The sequence below is a fragment of the Canis lupus genome, chromosome 26, assembly GCF_048164855.1.
Source record: "Canis lupus baileyi chromosome 26, mCanLup2.hap1, whole genome shotgun sequence".
Classification (NCBI taxonomy): Eukaryota; Metazoa; Chordata; class Mammalia; order Carnivora; family Canidae; genus Canis; species Canis lupus.
In genome coordinates, this window is record NC_132863.1 from 39,715,204 (window position 1) to 39,729,110 (window position 13,907).

At 50.3% G+C, this 13,907-nt stretch overlaps 1 protein-coding gene across 4 annotated transcripts in view; it reads right to left on the reverse strand.

The window, feature by feature from the left end:
• The window catches only part of NFATC2 (nuclear factor of activated T cells 2), a 144,729-nt gene that overhangs the window by 57,662 nt on the left and 73,160 nt on the right, over positions 1 to 13,907 (reverse strand). For all 4 annotated transcript variants that reach the window (XM_072801447.1, XM_072801444.1, XM_072801446.1 and 1 more), the window contains exon 6: positions 5,963 to 6,103. In XM_072801447.1, the coding sequence (XP_072657548.1) occupies positions 5,963 to 6,103 (141 nt within the window). The remainder of the gene's footprint in view (positions 1 to 5,962; positions 6,104 to 13,907) is intronic.

The window sequence follows — 13,907 nt, forward strand, 5'->3', positions numbered from 1 at the left end:
GCCGATGACAGTGTGGACATGAGTCACCGAGGGCAGAGGTCTGTGGGGCCTTAGCCATGCCCCGGCCCGGCCCAGCCTGGAGTCTGACCTTTCCCAGAGGGAAGCCCAGTCTAGAGAGACTCCCACACCAGGTCTATTGTTTTAGACAACGCCACACTGGGCGAAGCCGAACCCGCAGAGAAAAACAGGTGGCAGGAGCAGATGCCTTCCTTAAGGTGGTTCCAAGGTTTCTAGGATACTAATTCATGGAAAGATACTTAATTTAGCAAAAAAAATTTATTTTAAGCATGTGCATTTATATTTATTAAACAAAGCCCAAAATACAACCTTTGGGAACCTCCAAGTAATAAAATGACTCATATTAGGATATGATGACTCAGTGGGAAAGAGGGAATTCCGCTACCCACGCCTCCTTTCTAAAAAATCAATTTGCCCTCTCAACAGGTGATGGGAGCCTCTGCCATCAGACTGTTCCAAGAAAATCGTCCAGCAAAACAAAACACAAATTCTCTTCAAACAATTTAAGTTTCAAAGCTGAGTAATCCGATGCAGGCAGGTTTCCAACCTACACCCCCGCAGGACACAGAGAGCCAGGGAGCTACTTGGCTGGGGCCGGGGGCCTGAATTAAGAAAGATTTACCAGCTGAAAGATTCCAAAACCCTGTGTCATGTGGAGGAACCTTCCAAAACATTGGATCCCACCCAGAAGCGGCGAGTCGCTCAAAGCCATGGCAACCCTGTTTCCGCTGCCACATCACTTTTATTTTTGTGTCCTTAGATTTTTTCCTGTTTTGCAATGTTTTGCTGGGACCCCCAACTCTGCCTGAGGCCTGGGTGGCCAGGGGCCAGGGTTACCAGCTGAAGTCAGAAACAGCCTGGACTTCTCTGCCTGAACTCTGCCTGGAAGGTTACACATTTTTTACATTTCAGAGACTATATGAAGGGTTTTAGGCCATCACCGAGGATGGTAAATAGGAAAGACCCTGATCATCCTGTTTGGTTTCTCTTTGTCCTCGTGGACGTGACCAGAGAGCTTCCTTGGGGTGGGGGTGGGGTACGGGGCGGGGGGGCAGATGCTGATTAACACCACCTGGGCATCCAGCTCCATCACCAGCTCTGGGCTGACCTGTTACCTCGGCTGTAAACGGGGACCATGTCACCTGTCTCTTGGGGACGATGTGACAATTAAAGGAGAAGACCCCCGTTGGACAGTATGAATGAATACCTACTATGTGCACAGGGATTGTTCTAGATGCTGTGGATACAGCAGCAAACATGGAGTCCCCACCCTTGAGGTACTAAGAGTCTGGTGTGGGAGACCAGACAACAAATGAATCAACAAACAGGCAAGATAATTTCAGCAGAGCAAGGTGCCACCCAGAAAACAAAGCAGGACAATGTGACGTAACCAAGGTGACGGGGTTATGGGGAGGGGGATGTAGAGCAACTTCAGAGCAGAGGGTCAAGGAGGCACTTGTTGAGAAAGTCACCTCTGTGCTGAGCCTCAGAGACACAGGAGGACGCAACCTCGTAAAGAAATGGTGGAAGGACATTCTAAGAGGGGACGGTGAAAGCCAAGGTCCTGAGGCACAAACCAGCATGGGGTGTCTGAGGACAGAACGAAGACAGGTGTACCTATGGCCAAGTGAGCAAGGGTTTGGTCCAAAAAGCATGAATTCAGAGGGATGGGCAAGGGCCAGATCATACAGGCTCCTGGAAGTCGTGAAAATAATTTAAAATAGTAATAAAAATAATATAATAGTCATTATTATTACTGCTGCTATAAATAAGATGCCATTTTCCAAAACACCAAGCTTTTCTAACTTAAGAAACACCATGCTGCCCCTCTCCTACTGTTTTTCCATCACTCTCCAGTTTGTCATCCTGCTGGAGTAGAAGCTGCCAACCCCATTTCAGTTGACGGCTATAAAAAGAACATTGGAGCTGGTGGTGCCGATGACCCAACGTGGGGGCTAAGATTAGCCCAGGAGGCTGTCACCTTTCCTTAATGTGAGAACCAGCTGGGGTTCCCCTTCCTTGGAAAACTTCAGTCCGTTCCACTCCGCCCCGCCCCGCAGCACTCTTGCCAGCCAAGCTGTCCATGGAGATGGGAACGGAGATGCGTTTTGGAAAAACGAAGTTGAGCAACAGGGATTCCCCCTGCAGAAGGCTGTCCTGGGTGAGGAGGCGAGGGCTTGGGGTCAAAAGAGCAGCTCCCTGCAACGCAAGACTAGCCCCCCCTGCCTGTTGGAGCCCCAAGGAGCCACACACACCCGCGAGGGAAGGCCACTGGCTCTCTGGGGGCACAGGGGCATCTCCGAGACCCCTGCTGGTCTGCTGGCATCAATCCAGAAACCACCTTCACCCAAGATTCTTTAAGCTAGGCATGAAGGGGTTCTGAATGGGTCCTCTGGAACCCAGTGACCCCCTGCAAAATCCAAGGACCTATTTCACCGCAAAACGGCTCATGTCAGTGGCTCAAAGCAGCTGAAGGGCCTTCAGGCAAATTAACCTGGTTCTGAGCTTCCTCAGAAGAGCTAATGGTCAGGGGTGCCGGATCCAGCACTGCCACTTGGCACCTGTGTGATCTTCCCTAAGTTACTTAACCTCTCTGTGCTCAGGCTCTCGTTAGGAAAATGAGGAGAAGAGTAGCTACCTGGTAGGGTTGTCAGGAGGCATCAGATTCGGTAATACACACAAAGTGCTTAGAACAAGGCCTGGCAGATAGTTCCTTATTGTTGCTTATTGTTTTTCAATGTCCCCTAGGGCCATGAGATAAAATCTCATCCTTCTTTGTTCTTCCACGGCCTAAATGTAATGCTAACAATAAAAACTCAGGTTTCCTGAGCATCTACCATGTGCTAAGATCTAGGCGAAGAGCCCCACCTGTGCCACCCACTCATGCCATCCTCTCTCACAAGAAGTAAATCACGTGCATGTTACAAAAGAGGAAATGGGGGCTCGGAGAGGTGAAGGGACTTATCCAGATGCCGAAGCTACTGAAAGCACATCACGGATTTGAACCCAGGCCTTCTGAGCTCAGAACCTGTGCTTGCAACCATCGAGTCAATGGTGGCCCGAGCCATGATAGTTCTGAGCATACAAATGACAGCAAACGTTCAGTGAGCAGACTCTGCACCCTAGGCGCATGCTGCCTGTGTATCCATTTAACTCTTGTGGGGAGGGGGCATTATCATCTCATTTTATGGAGAGGGAAACCGGGAGGCTGGACACCAGGACAATGGTGGGTGTTAACCGTGGATGAGTCCCTCATCCCCCCACCCACAACGTGCAAAGTGACAGCAAAGAGCAGACATGGCTGCTATTATTATTATTCCTTATTAACTCCTTAATTACTCCTTATTCCTTATTAATACATGACTTTTCAAAATTGAAACAGACTCTGAGTTTTCCTCCCACCAGGAGGTCAACCGTGACATTTCCTCTGAAACCAAGAGACAGCAATCTAAAGAGGAAAACCATCATTCATTCACTCAACAAACACTTCACTGGTACCCCTCAGAGGGCGTCACAAGTGCCTGAGCTCTTGGGACAAGGACAACTGGCTGGCTCCTAAATCCGTGGGGGACCTAGTAGGACCTGGCCTCCCTCCAAGCCACCCCCACCCCCAGAGCATCTGCCAACCTGTGTGTGGCTGACAAGACGTCTCTGTCTTATGAGCATTTCCCCCCTGCTAACAGGTGCTACGAATCCACAGGCTTCTGGTGAAAGTCAGCGGAAGGCGCGCAGGACGGTTTGCTCACACAGGAGACACCAATGCTGGAGCAGCGAGTGAGCGCTTGGTCATCTACACCTCATGCCACTCTCCTGCTGGAGAACTCACCACGACTCCCCCTGACCATGTGCTGACCAAACCAAGGCCATGTCCCTACCTGGCACTGGGAGACCTCTCTGTTCTGACCTCTGCCTGCTTTGTCACAACATGCCAGCCACATCGGTTTGCCCTCTGATTTACAAAAGCCTAGAAAATTCCTGCAGAAGAGAGTAGTTCACTGTTCCATCATCTGAAAAGTAAGCCACCCCGCAAGATGCTTAAAACCGTGCATGCCTCCATGAAGCCATGACACCACAGGCAGGCCTTAACCCTAGGAAATAACACCAAATAGCATTACTTAATGTATCCTGAGTACTATATATACCAAGAATGTTGTGAGTACTTAACGTGCAGAAATTTTTAATCCTATGGCCACCCTATGAGGTAGGACTGTCATCTTCATCATCGTATAGACGAGAAAATTATTGCCCAGGGAGGTTACGTAACCTGCCCATCGTCACACTGCTAGGAAACAGTGGAGCTCGGTTTTGGCTCAAGAGCATGAGCTCCTACCTAGCTGACTAAAGGGATGTAGAGGATGTTCATCACTGAGTTACTCATAATAGCACAGAGTTGGGAGCAGCCTAAGTCATAATAAAATGGGAATAGCTAACTAAAGTACTGTACAAACATGGGATAGAATGCAATGCACCCATTTAAATGTTGGCATCCCTAACCCCTCACCATACCACCACTACTCCTCAAACCCACAGGGATGGATCACATTCCCTTTAAACCACTCCCAAACCCACCCATCCATCTCCAGCCCCCACTGCCCACAGTCTTCCTTAATGTCATGTCTGGTCACAGAGCTAGCCCACCCCAGGAGAAGGCATTGTGTGAAATGGGAAGAAACACCCCTTCCCTAAGACATCCCACTTCCTCTTGCCAGCAGCTGTCTTAGTAACACACTGATGATGGATCCCCATTTGAATGGCAGTCCCTAGAAGAGGTGCCCTTATGCAGTGCACAATCCTCACAACTGGACAGCCTGCCTACTATGATCTCCAAATCATCCTAAAGACAGTCAACAAATATCAATATAATACCCCCTTAGAATTAACCATGTCCATTAGGGAAAAAAAAAAAGTTGGTCTAGCATCCATAACTAACAAATAATTGCATAACTTGGAATTCATCCTATTTTAGATCATTCTCTTTCTACCGTGTCCTCATTGGCAAAAGATATTAACAGACAATATATGGAAGGAAGAATACACACGGCCAATAAACAAAAACATCACAGCTCTCACAGCAAAGGAGCGTGTAGTAAAGAGAAGTAGCAATTCACCAAGTATTTTTTAATTTAAAAAAAAAAAATGGCACTTCTGGGATGTGGTGAAACCATTCCGAACATGGGACTGATGGAAGTTTCAATTTGTACATTTCCAGAAGGTAATTAAAGCTCTCAAAATGACTATCCAAAATTCTGCTTTAGGAATAAACCCTAAGTACACAACAATGGACACTCAGGTATAGAAGATTAGTTAATTAATCCTAAAGGTATTAGAGAAGATTCAGCGCAGCACTATTTGTAATAAAATCATAAGTAGCTTATGTTTATTGGCCTGCAATAAACCGGTGCTGTTATAATTACTCGACCTGTATTAACCCGGTTAGCCTTCCTGACATACTGTGGGGTAGGAACCTTTGTTATTATCATCCTATACGTAAGGAAATGAAGACACAGAAGGGGGGGTGATGTGCCTAAGATCACAGAAAAAGCAAGTAGCAAAGTTGGCATCTACACCTAGGAGATCCAGGGCCAGAGCGTGTGAACTCAGGTCCCGTGAAAGGCCTCCCTTTTTGATAATAGTAAAAAGTTGAAAAGGTTCGCCTCTCTATGTGAAAACATAGTAGGAAAAAAAAAAAAAAAAGAGTTTTGGGTGGAGGTCAACCTCACCAACCAACAGAACAACCCAGACCACATCATGGCACATGGCATGGTGAACTGTGCTGATATCAGTCGCTGGAGGCCTGGGGAGCTGCTCGTGGTGAGCAGAAAGAGCAGACTAGAAAGCTCTACCCAACAGAATCTATCCCCCCAATCGGTGCTGTTTGGAAGAAAAAGATGGTGCTTTGATATGGTGCCAGCGGACAACAAAAGAGCTCAAAAAGCCCCCTGACCTGTGGTCTTCTCAGTAAACACGACTTTGGACTCGGCGGTGAAGTTCTGTCCGGTGAGGATCATCTGCTGGCCCCCATAAACCAGGCAGCTGTCAATGTCTTGTCTCTCCACCATGGGCAGCTCGTGGGCGGATCGCTGGGCTGAGGGCAAGAGAGAAAGAAGTCACGGTGATGGCAGGAAAAGTCCGCTCACAAGAGGCTTTCCGATTTCACGGCGAACAGACACGCTCTGCCCATCTTTGTCACCTGTTGTCATGGCAAACGTGAAGCCATGGGTCCCGGCAACCACTGACTCTGGAAATGCCATGTTAACGTAAAAGTGCCCTAAGTTATTTGGGCTGGTTTTCTTCTAACAACACATTTTGTTTTCGTGAACCAAGGGACAGAGATGTCTGTTCTCCTTGCAGGGAGGAAAAGCGAATGAGGTTTGGTCTTTATTTTATAAAAGGGCCAATCAGCTTTTTCATAAGAGAGTCCCTTGGCCCGGGTGTCCTCTCCTCCTGCACCTGATGTCAACAAATTCTTGAAGGAATCATGCACGCTAAGTGCTAGGACCCAGTTCCTACGGGGTTTAGACATAGCAGCTTGGGACTTCACTGGCAATTCTGAACTGAGTCTTCGAAACAGCATGATTGCCCCATCACCTCTCTGAACTCACTTTCTAGGACCTCCCCTCCTCCCCACCCCCAACCGCCTGGCTCACTGTTTCAGCCATACTTCTAGAATGTGCTTTAAAAAAAAAAAAAATTTTTTATTTATTCATGAGAGAGAGGCAGAGACATAGGCAGAGGATAAGTAGGGTCCCTACAGGGAGCCCGATGTGGTACTCGATCCCAGGATCCCAGAATCACGCCCTGAGCTGAAGGCAGACGCTCAACCACTGAGCCACCCAACTGCCCCACTTCTAGAATGTTCTCAGTGTCTCTCCAACACACTCAGCACACTCCTATCTTTGAGTGCTTGTACTTTCTAGTCCCTCTCTCTAGAAGGTTATTCCTGTTATTCCCATCTTCGCTTCATGTAGTTTTCTCCTCCAACGCCCCTTTCTCAGAAAGGCTTCCTTACCTCCTACCCCTCTACGTAGCCTCCTGCCTTCAAGTTAGTACCCATCCCATCCATCCATGTCTCTCTCTTCCTCTCTCCCTTTATACTGCAAGACCCTATTTTATTAGTTCACCTGTCTTTCAAATCTCTCCCCACTAGAAGGTAAGCCCCAGGAGGGAGCCCTGCTATAATCCCAGGGCCAGGACCAGTGCCTCAGACTTAGTAGGACGTACTCAGGATGGATGGACTGATAAAAAGATTGATGGATATACATGGATGTGGATATATCTCAATATATTTTAATACATACATATCAGACTCTCTACCTATATCCTCATCTGTATATATGATGAATGAAAGATGGAGACACAGGACAGGCCGATGCTAAGCACCAAGCCACAGTGATATAATACTTGAAAATGCTCAAAGCAACCTTTGGAGGAAGGAAGCATTAAAATTATTCACATTTGCCTACGGAGAAAACTAAAGCTAAGAGAAGTCAGGCCAGCCCTTGACCAAGGGACTCAGATTTGAATCCTCAGAAGCTGCTTTGTCCCAGCTCCAGACCTCCATCCCTTGCTCACTCCAGCCAGCCACCGATTTTTCTGGAAGACAGGCTGCAGGAGAGAATGAAGACCCTCTTCAGCCACGTTTCCCGGGCAGGGTGGGAAACAAGTCCCAGTCAGCGAGAGGGACCCATCTGCTCAGGCCTCGCCTTAGCAGCGTGGGCCGCAGAGGCTGGCCCTCCCCTTGTGAGTCAGCCCGAGCTCCTGGCGTTCCTCCCAAGCCCAAGAACTGGGCAGAGGGCCAGCCCTTTCCGTGCCAGGGGCCCAAGGACCTCCCCATCCGGGAGCTATGGCAGGCAGCAGCCCGAGCCTAACCCTTTCCTCCTGGCCGGCCTGCACCTCCAGGTGGCCGAGCATCCCCTTCCATCTCTCCTGAACCCGGCTCCTTCTGGAGCAACCGTGCATTTGGCAACATTTCAGCAGTCAATTGTGGACCAGCCGCAGGCTCCCAGACACTTCACCTTGAAAGTGCAACCCAATGACTCACAATGATCCCCTGCTGGTTTCGCCCCCTGCCCGGCTTAGCCCAGGGACCAGCCAGCCGGTGCTGTTCCAAGGGGCTGCCAGTTAAGAGTATATATTAAAAAGGCCTCTCTGCAGAAGCTGCTAATCTCTCCCACATGGGCCGGGTTATTAATCCCTTCTTTCAATATAGGAGTTTTGTATGACTTCCTAATTGAGCTGCCACAAATGGAGATTTATTAGCAGTGAAAACAGCAGTTGCATCGCCTAGAAAAGCAGGCCCCAACTTTTAAGATCTGCCTTTGATGAGTTTGGGGGGCAGCTGGGGAGCTTCTGGCCCCAGGAATGGGTGGGGAGGCGGCAAGAGCCATCCCTCCCATTTTGCAGGTGGAAAGCCTTAATCATCACTACTGGGAGAGTCAGCCAAGGGCTCGCGGCCAGCCGGGCCGGGGACTGGCCGTGGCCGTGACTCTCCGCGCTGGGGGGAGGCTGGCCCAGACGGCTGCTCTGTGAATCACTGTGCAATGCTGTGAACACCACGGTCTCCTTCCTGGAGCAGCTTCACCGCTTCTCCCTGCAGAGCCTCACAACATTCTCTCCCTCGGCCACACTTGCATTTCCCACTCCTTCGCCTGAGCTGAAGGAAAAGACTGTTTTCTTAAACGATAATTTAAAGAGAGAGAACCAAGAGTCTAGCCCAGCTCCCTGTACTTTCTCATCTGTTTTCCAGTCCTGAACCGAGCTGAGCATTACCCAGACTCTGTCAGAAATGCAGAGCCTCGGGCCCCACCCCAGGCCTAAGGAATCCGCATGATTGTTAGGCACTGCCAAGTCTGAGAGGCACTCTTACCCCTGAAGGCTCATTCGAATGAGCCAGGAAGTTTAGAGAATACTGGCAGGTCCTAATTCTAGAGCAGGGGTTCTCAGCCTGGGTACTATTGCCATGTGGGCTAGAGCTGCCTCTGCTGTGGGCCCCCCCACCCAGCACCTCCACCCACTGGCTGCCAGCCGCACCCCTCCCTGTGGACAACCAGAAGTGCCTCCAGACATCATGGTAGATGGCCCCCTGGGGAGGAGGAGGTCAAAATCATCCCTAGTTGAGAACCACTGTTTTAGAGGTTCTGACTTCAATGCTCTGAGGGAAGGTCAGCAGCAGAGATTTAAAAAAAAAAAAAAAAAAAGAATAATCCCTAATGATTAATCCCAATGGGTCCCACAAGGTATGATTTGCTATACCATCAATGGCAGATTAATGCAGGACCCTGGAAGCCAAAGGAGAATTCTTGGTTTACTGCTGTTTGGGCTCTGGGGTCAGAAAGACACAGCTTCAAGGCTTGCCTCTTCTCCCTCCCTGCTACGTGACCCTGAGCAGGTCACGTCACCTCTCTGGATCACTGATGCCACCTCGGTAAAATCCAACCCATACCTGCCCTCATGGATCTGCTGCAAGCAGTACCAGAGAACATACCACATGTAAACACGGGTGGGGGCAGCACACACCCAGTAAGATAGCAAGTATCGATAACCCAAATATCCATCAATGCACAACTGGATGGACCCATACAGAAGTACAATTCGGCCGTGGGAAGGAACATACACCCATGTAATGCTGAGCCTTGAAATGTTATGCTAAACGAAAGGCGCCAGACACAAAAGCACAACTATTCTGGGGTCCCGTGTAGGCTCACTGTTCACAATGGGTGAATCCATTGAGATGGAAAATAGGTGGCTGCCAGGGTCCGGGGAGTAAGTGCCAAGGAGTATGGGGTTTCTTTTAGGGGGGATGGACAAGCTCTGTGACTAGGTGGTGGTGGTGGTGGTGGTGGTGGTGGTGGTGGTGGTGGTGGTAGCACAACATCAGGAGTGTCCTGAGTGCCGCAGGATTATCCACCTGAAGGTGGCTTAAATGGCACATTTGGTGATGTGTATTTTATCACAATAAGAAAAAAAATCTACTGTAAGACAAAAGCACTCAGCTGGGGCCTAACACACAGTAACTGTTCGAGAAACGACGCCTTACTACCATAAACTTTTCAAATGCTGCTCTCTCTTACCTAGACACATTCTAAACATTTTCTCATTTGTGATCTTTTTAAACTCTTCAGTGACAGCCCCACCGGAGTCCCGAGGAAGACACTGTCAGCGCCACCGTATAGGCAGAGGAACAGACGCTCGGCGCCCACTCCACCGGGGGGCAGCCGCGGCTCGGGTGAGGGCTGGAGCACTGGGGGGTCCCGGGGCCTAGATAGGGTGGCCCTCGCGTGGGGCTCCCCTAAGTCGGTTCCCCATCTGCAAGCTGCAGCTGTTCACAGCCCAGGGGAGAATTCACAACACGTGTATTCGGCTCAGTACATTTCACAAGGTGACCGATACTAAACCCTGGAGTTTCTTGAGCCGTTTCCACGCGCGAGGCGCTGGCTCGGGGTTGCTGTCTTAGAGCCTTTACTTCACCAAGACCGTGCCAACCACATCCCACGTGTCTACAGGTGCTACTGCACCCACTCCTGTTGTTCCTGGTGGATCCTGAGCCAGACGCCAGATTTCTCAACCCTGACAGCCAGAGTTGCTCAAAGTAAGGCTCCCAGGTCCCCGGCAGCCAGATTACCTGGTTGGAGGAGGCACTTAATAAACATGCGGATGCTCAGCTCACACCCTCAATCTCCTGCACCCAAACCTTCCTAGAATTTGCAATGGTAACAACCTTTCCAGGCGACTTGTCGTACACATCTGTTTGAGAGCCAAGGTTGACACTGAAGAGGCCACCTGGGGACAAGGGGACCTCCTCCAGGGGATGCCCCCGCATCCTCAGAGAGCCCAGAGGTAAAGCAAACAAATCCAATTAGGCTCTGAAAGAGGAACTGAAGAGAGGCAAACAGCAACCAAAATTACCCTCCTGGGCTCCACTTCCTCCTCTCTCTCTGATGCAACCTCTCGCACCTATGGCTGCTAATTGGAATGACACCATCCAGGACCCGTGAGAGGGCTCTCCGGGAGAAGGGGCTCACACCAAACCCCCATCAGCCCCCGCTGACTCTCATTCAGCCTTTCAACCATTAGAGGATCCAGACTGTCCAAACCATACACCCTGCCCTGCTCTACCCAGACCAGGGGCTGCCGTTTTCAAGCCATCCCGAGGACCCGGCTCCAGCCCCTGGGTGACGTCTAGACCCTCCGCTCCACATTAAGCTTCTAGGTGGCCCTCACCAAGAGACTTCCCCGGGCTTCCCGCCTGCCCCCAGATTCTGGTGCGTCATAAAGGGGCTTGGGGCTCCTGGGTTTTACAAGCTCTGAATCAACAGGGCACTGTTGTTTTAACCAGTTGGGGTGTTTGCTTTTACCAGCAACAGGGGCTGATGCGGAGCCAAGCGGCAGCGACAGGGGAAATTCACACGGGCGCGGGGTCCTGCAGGTCCGCCCAACGCAGCCTGGGAATGGGGGGCATCGCTGCTTGCCTGTCTTCAGGGTGCCCCGTCATTGGGGCATGTGGCCAAGAATTACGATCTACCCAAAAAACCTCAGGAGACAGGCAGGAGAAGCTGGTCGGAGAAATCTGATTCTGCAGAGTGGGTGGATTCTGCTAATAATAGCGAGTAATTACAGCTGCCATAGAGAGTGCCTCTGATCCCAGCCACTTCATATATACATTTTTTGGTTGATGTTATAAAACACACATGAGGAGGCAATTTAGGGCCATGGATAAAAGGATGCTGCCAAGTGAATGCCCGAGTCCAAAGCCCAGCTCAGTAACCTCTGAGCATTGGGACCTTGGGCAAGTCACATAATCTCTCTGGGTCTCTCTTGCCTCATCCCTAAAATGGGAGTAAGCATAGCACCAACCTCATAGGGCTGTTTGCAGATTAAATGAATCAATGCACAGGAAGCATGTAGCATTTTGTCAGGCTCAATGAATGTTGTTTACATTTATTTTTGCTGCTAAACTTCATGAGACCACTAAGTGAGAATTATTCCCGTCTTGGTGTTGGGGGCACGGCATTTCCCAGAGGAAAAGCAGTATGCTGGAGAGCTCACAGCTAAGTAAGGCAGACAAGCAGAATCTGAACCTAGACTGTGGGACTCTATCTACCCTGAGGGGCCCCTTTTGAGTAAAGGCTTTCCCAGTACAGCTGCCAGCCAGCCCAGGCAAGGGGGGGCCTCCCATCAGTCTCATCCTGGCTTGAGCACTGACCACCCCTGGCCACGGCGCTCCAGCTGCTGTACATCCTTCTCCTCGCTACATCAGGCTGTCATCCTTGGCTGTGAGCCTGGCCCAGCTCAGAATCCAGTGCTGACTCAGGCCTCGCCTGAGACCCACCCCATAGGTCCCTCAGCCCCTGCCCTGGAGATTCCCGAGTATTCCCGGGGAAGCGGGAGGTGGGACAGCAATCCTCCCCGAGTGTGGGGTTCACCTCCGTGAGAGACCTTTCAGCTTTCACCCCACAGGAGTGGGGTCCGGTCTGCACAAATACATGGAGCCTGCAGTGCATGTGACCACCTTCTAACTCTGGGCCTCCTGGGGCTTTCTCACATGCAAAAGTAACATGTACCCTGCAGGGCCGGTATATGTCATCGCACTGAACCCACAAAGCACTAAGGGCCACAGTGGGCACCATGACCTTTCTTGCTTGCTCAGATATTACTCTCCCATTCCAATGTGCTAACAGGCGGCCTCTTCAGGATATTCCCATATATCTCCATTATAACAAGACCCTTCCTGAGGGCGGCATGAGTCTCCATTCGACTGACTGATGAGCTTTCTAGTCACTGAGGGACCCAGGCAGCTTGGACCCTTTCATCAAAGGACATGGATGTCACCCCAAGCTCTGCCCCTCTCCTTGCCAGCAGTGTGGCTGCAGCAAATCACAAAATGCTTCTGAACCTCAATCCACTAGAAGAAAAGCTCCAAGAAGGCAGCATTTCATGCCTCAAACACTCACTGGCACCTGTCAATAAATGCTTCTGAATGAATGAATTGAGCAAGTCTTTAAGGTGAGCCTTGCAAGGCCATGAAGAGGCTAGAAACAAGTCAATACATGTGAGAGCCATGGGCAACTTTGACCTTTCAATCAGGTTGGTTTTGCCTTCCCAGCCGCTGCATAACTAGCTCAGTAAGGGGCCATAACCTTTGGTCAGATAACCGTATCAATCAGCACGGAAGCCACCTCAATCCTGGGCCCCTTCCCCTAAACCTACATTCGCCACCTGGCCGACCCACTCCACTGGCCAGATAACCATCCAGGTCCCTTGTCAGCAGTACGGTGTACTGCTTGGTGCTAGCTCGCCTGAAACAATTAACGATTGTTAAAACACCCACACCTGCTATTGCTGCCTAGGCTATGGTCTCTTGGCAGTGACAGAGTGGCAGTCAGAGGTGTACGCAAAGCTGCTCTGTAGAGCCATGGGAAGGGCTGTAAACAAGCATGTGTGAGACATACCACAGGAGAGGCATTTGGGTTATCCTAGTGTGATCTCAACTGGCACCTACTGTATGATACACACACACACACACATTTAGCCCCCCACAAGTGCCAAGAGATAAGCATGACTACTATCCCCATTTTACGGATGAGGAAACTGAGGCACAGAGTTTTAAGTAACTTCCTGGGACTATATAGCTACTAAGTGGCAGAGGCAGGTTTTGAACCCAGGCCCAGACCTAAACACCAGCCTAAACTGCTTCTCCCCATCATGGAGGTTTCTGGTGTTTCTGAAAGGTGGCTTCTTGGCTCAGAAGTCTCCTTGGAAAGCAGGGGCCGACAAAGGTCTGGCCTACCCACTCTCTGCCTAATGCCCAAATTTCACTCAAGATTTACTGCTACGGGAGCTCAGGAGAGACAATCTATTGCCATGGGTGGGAGGGCATCCACAGGCCTATG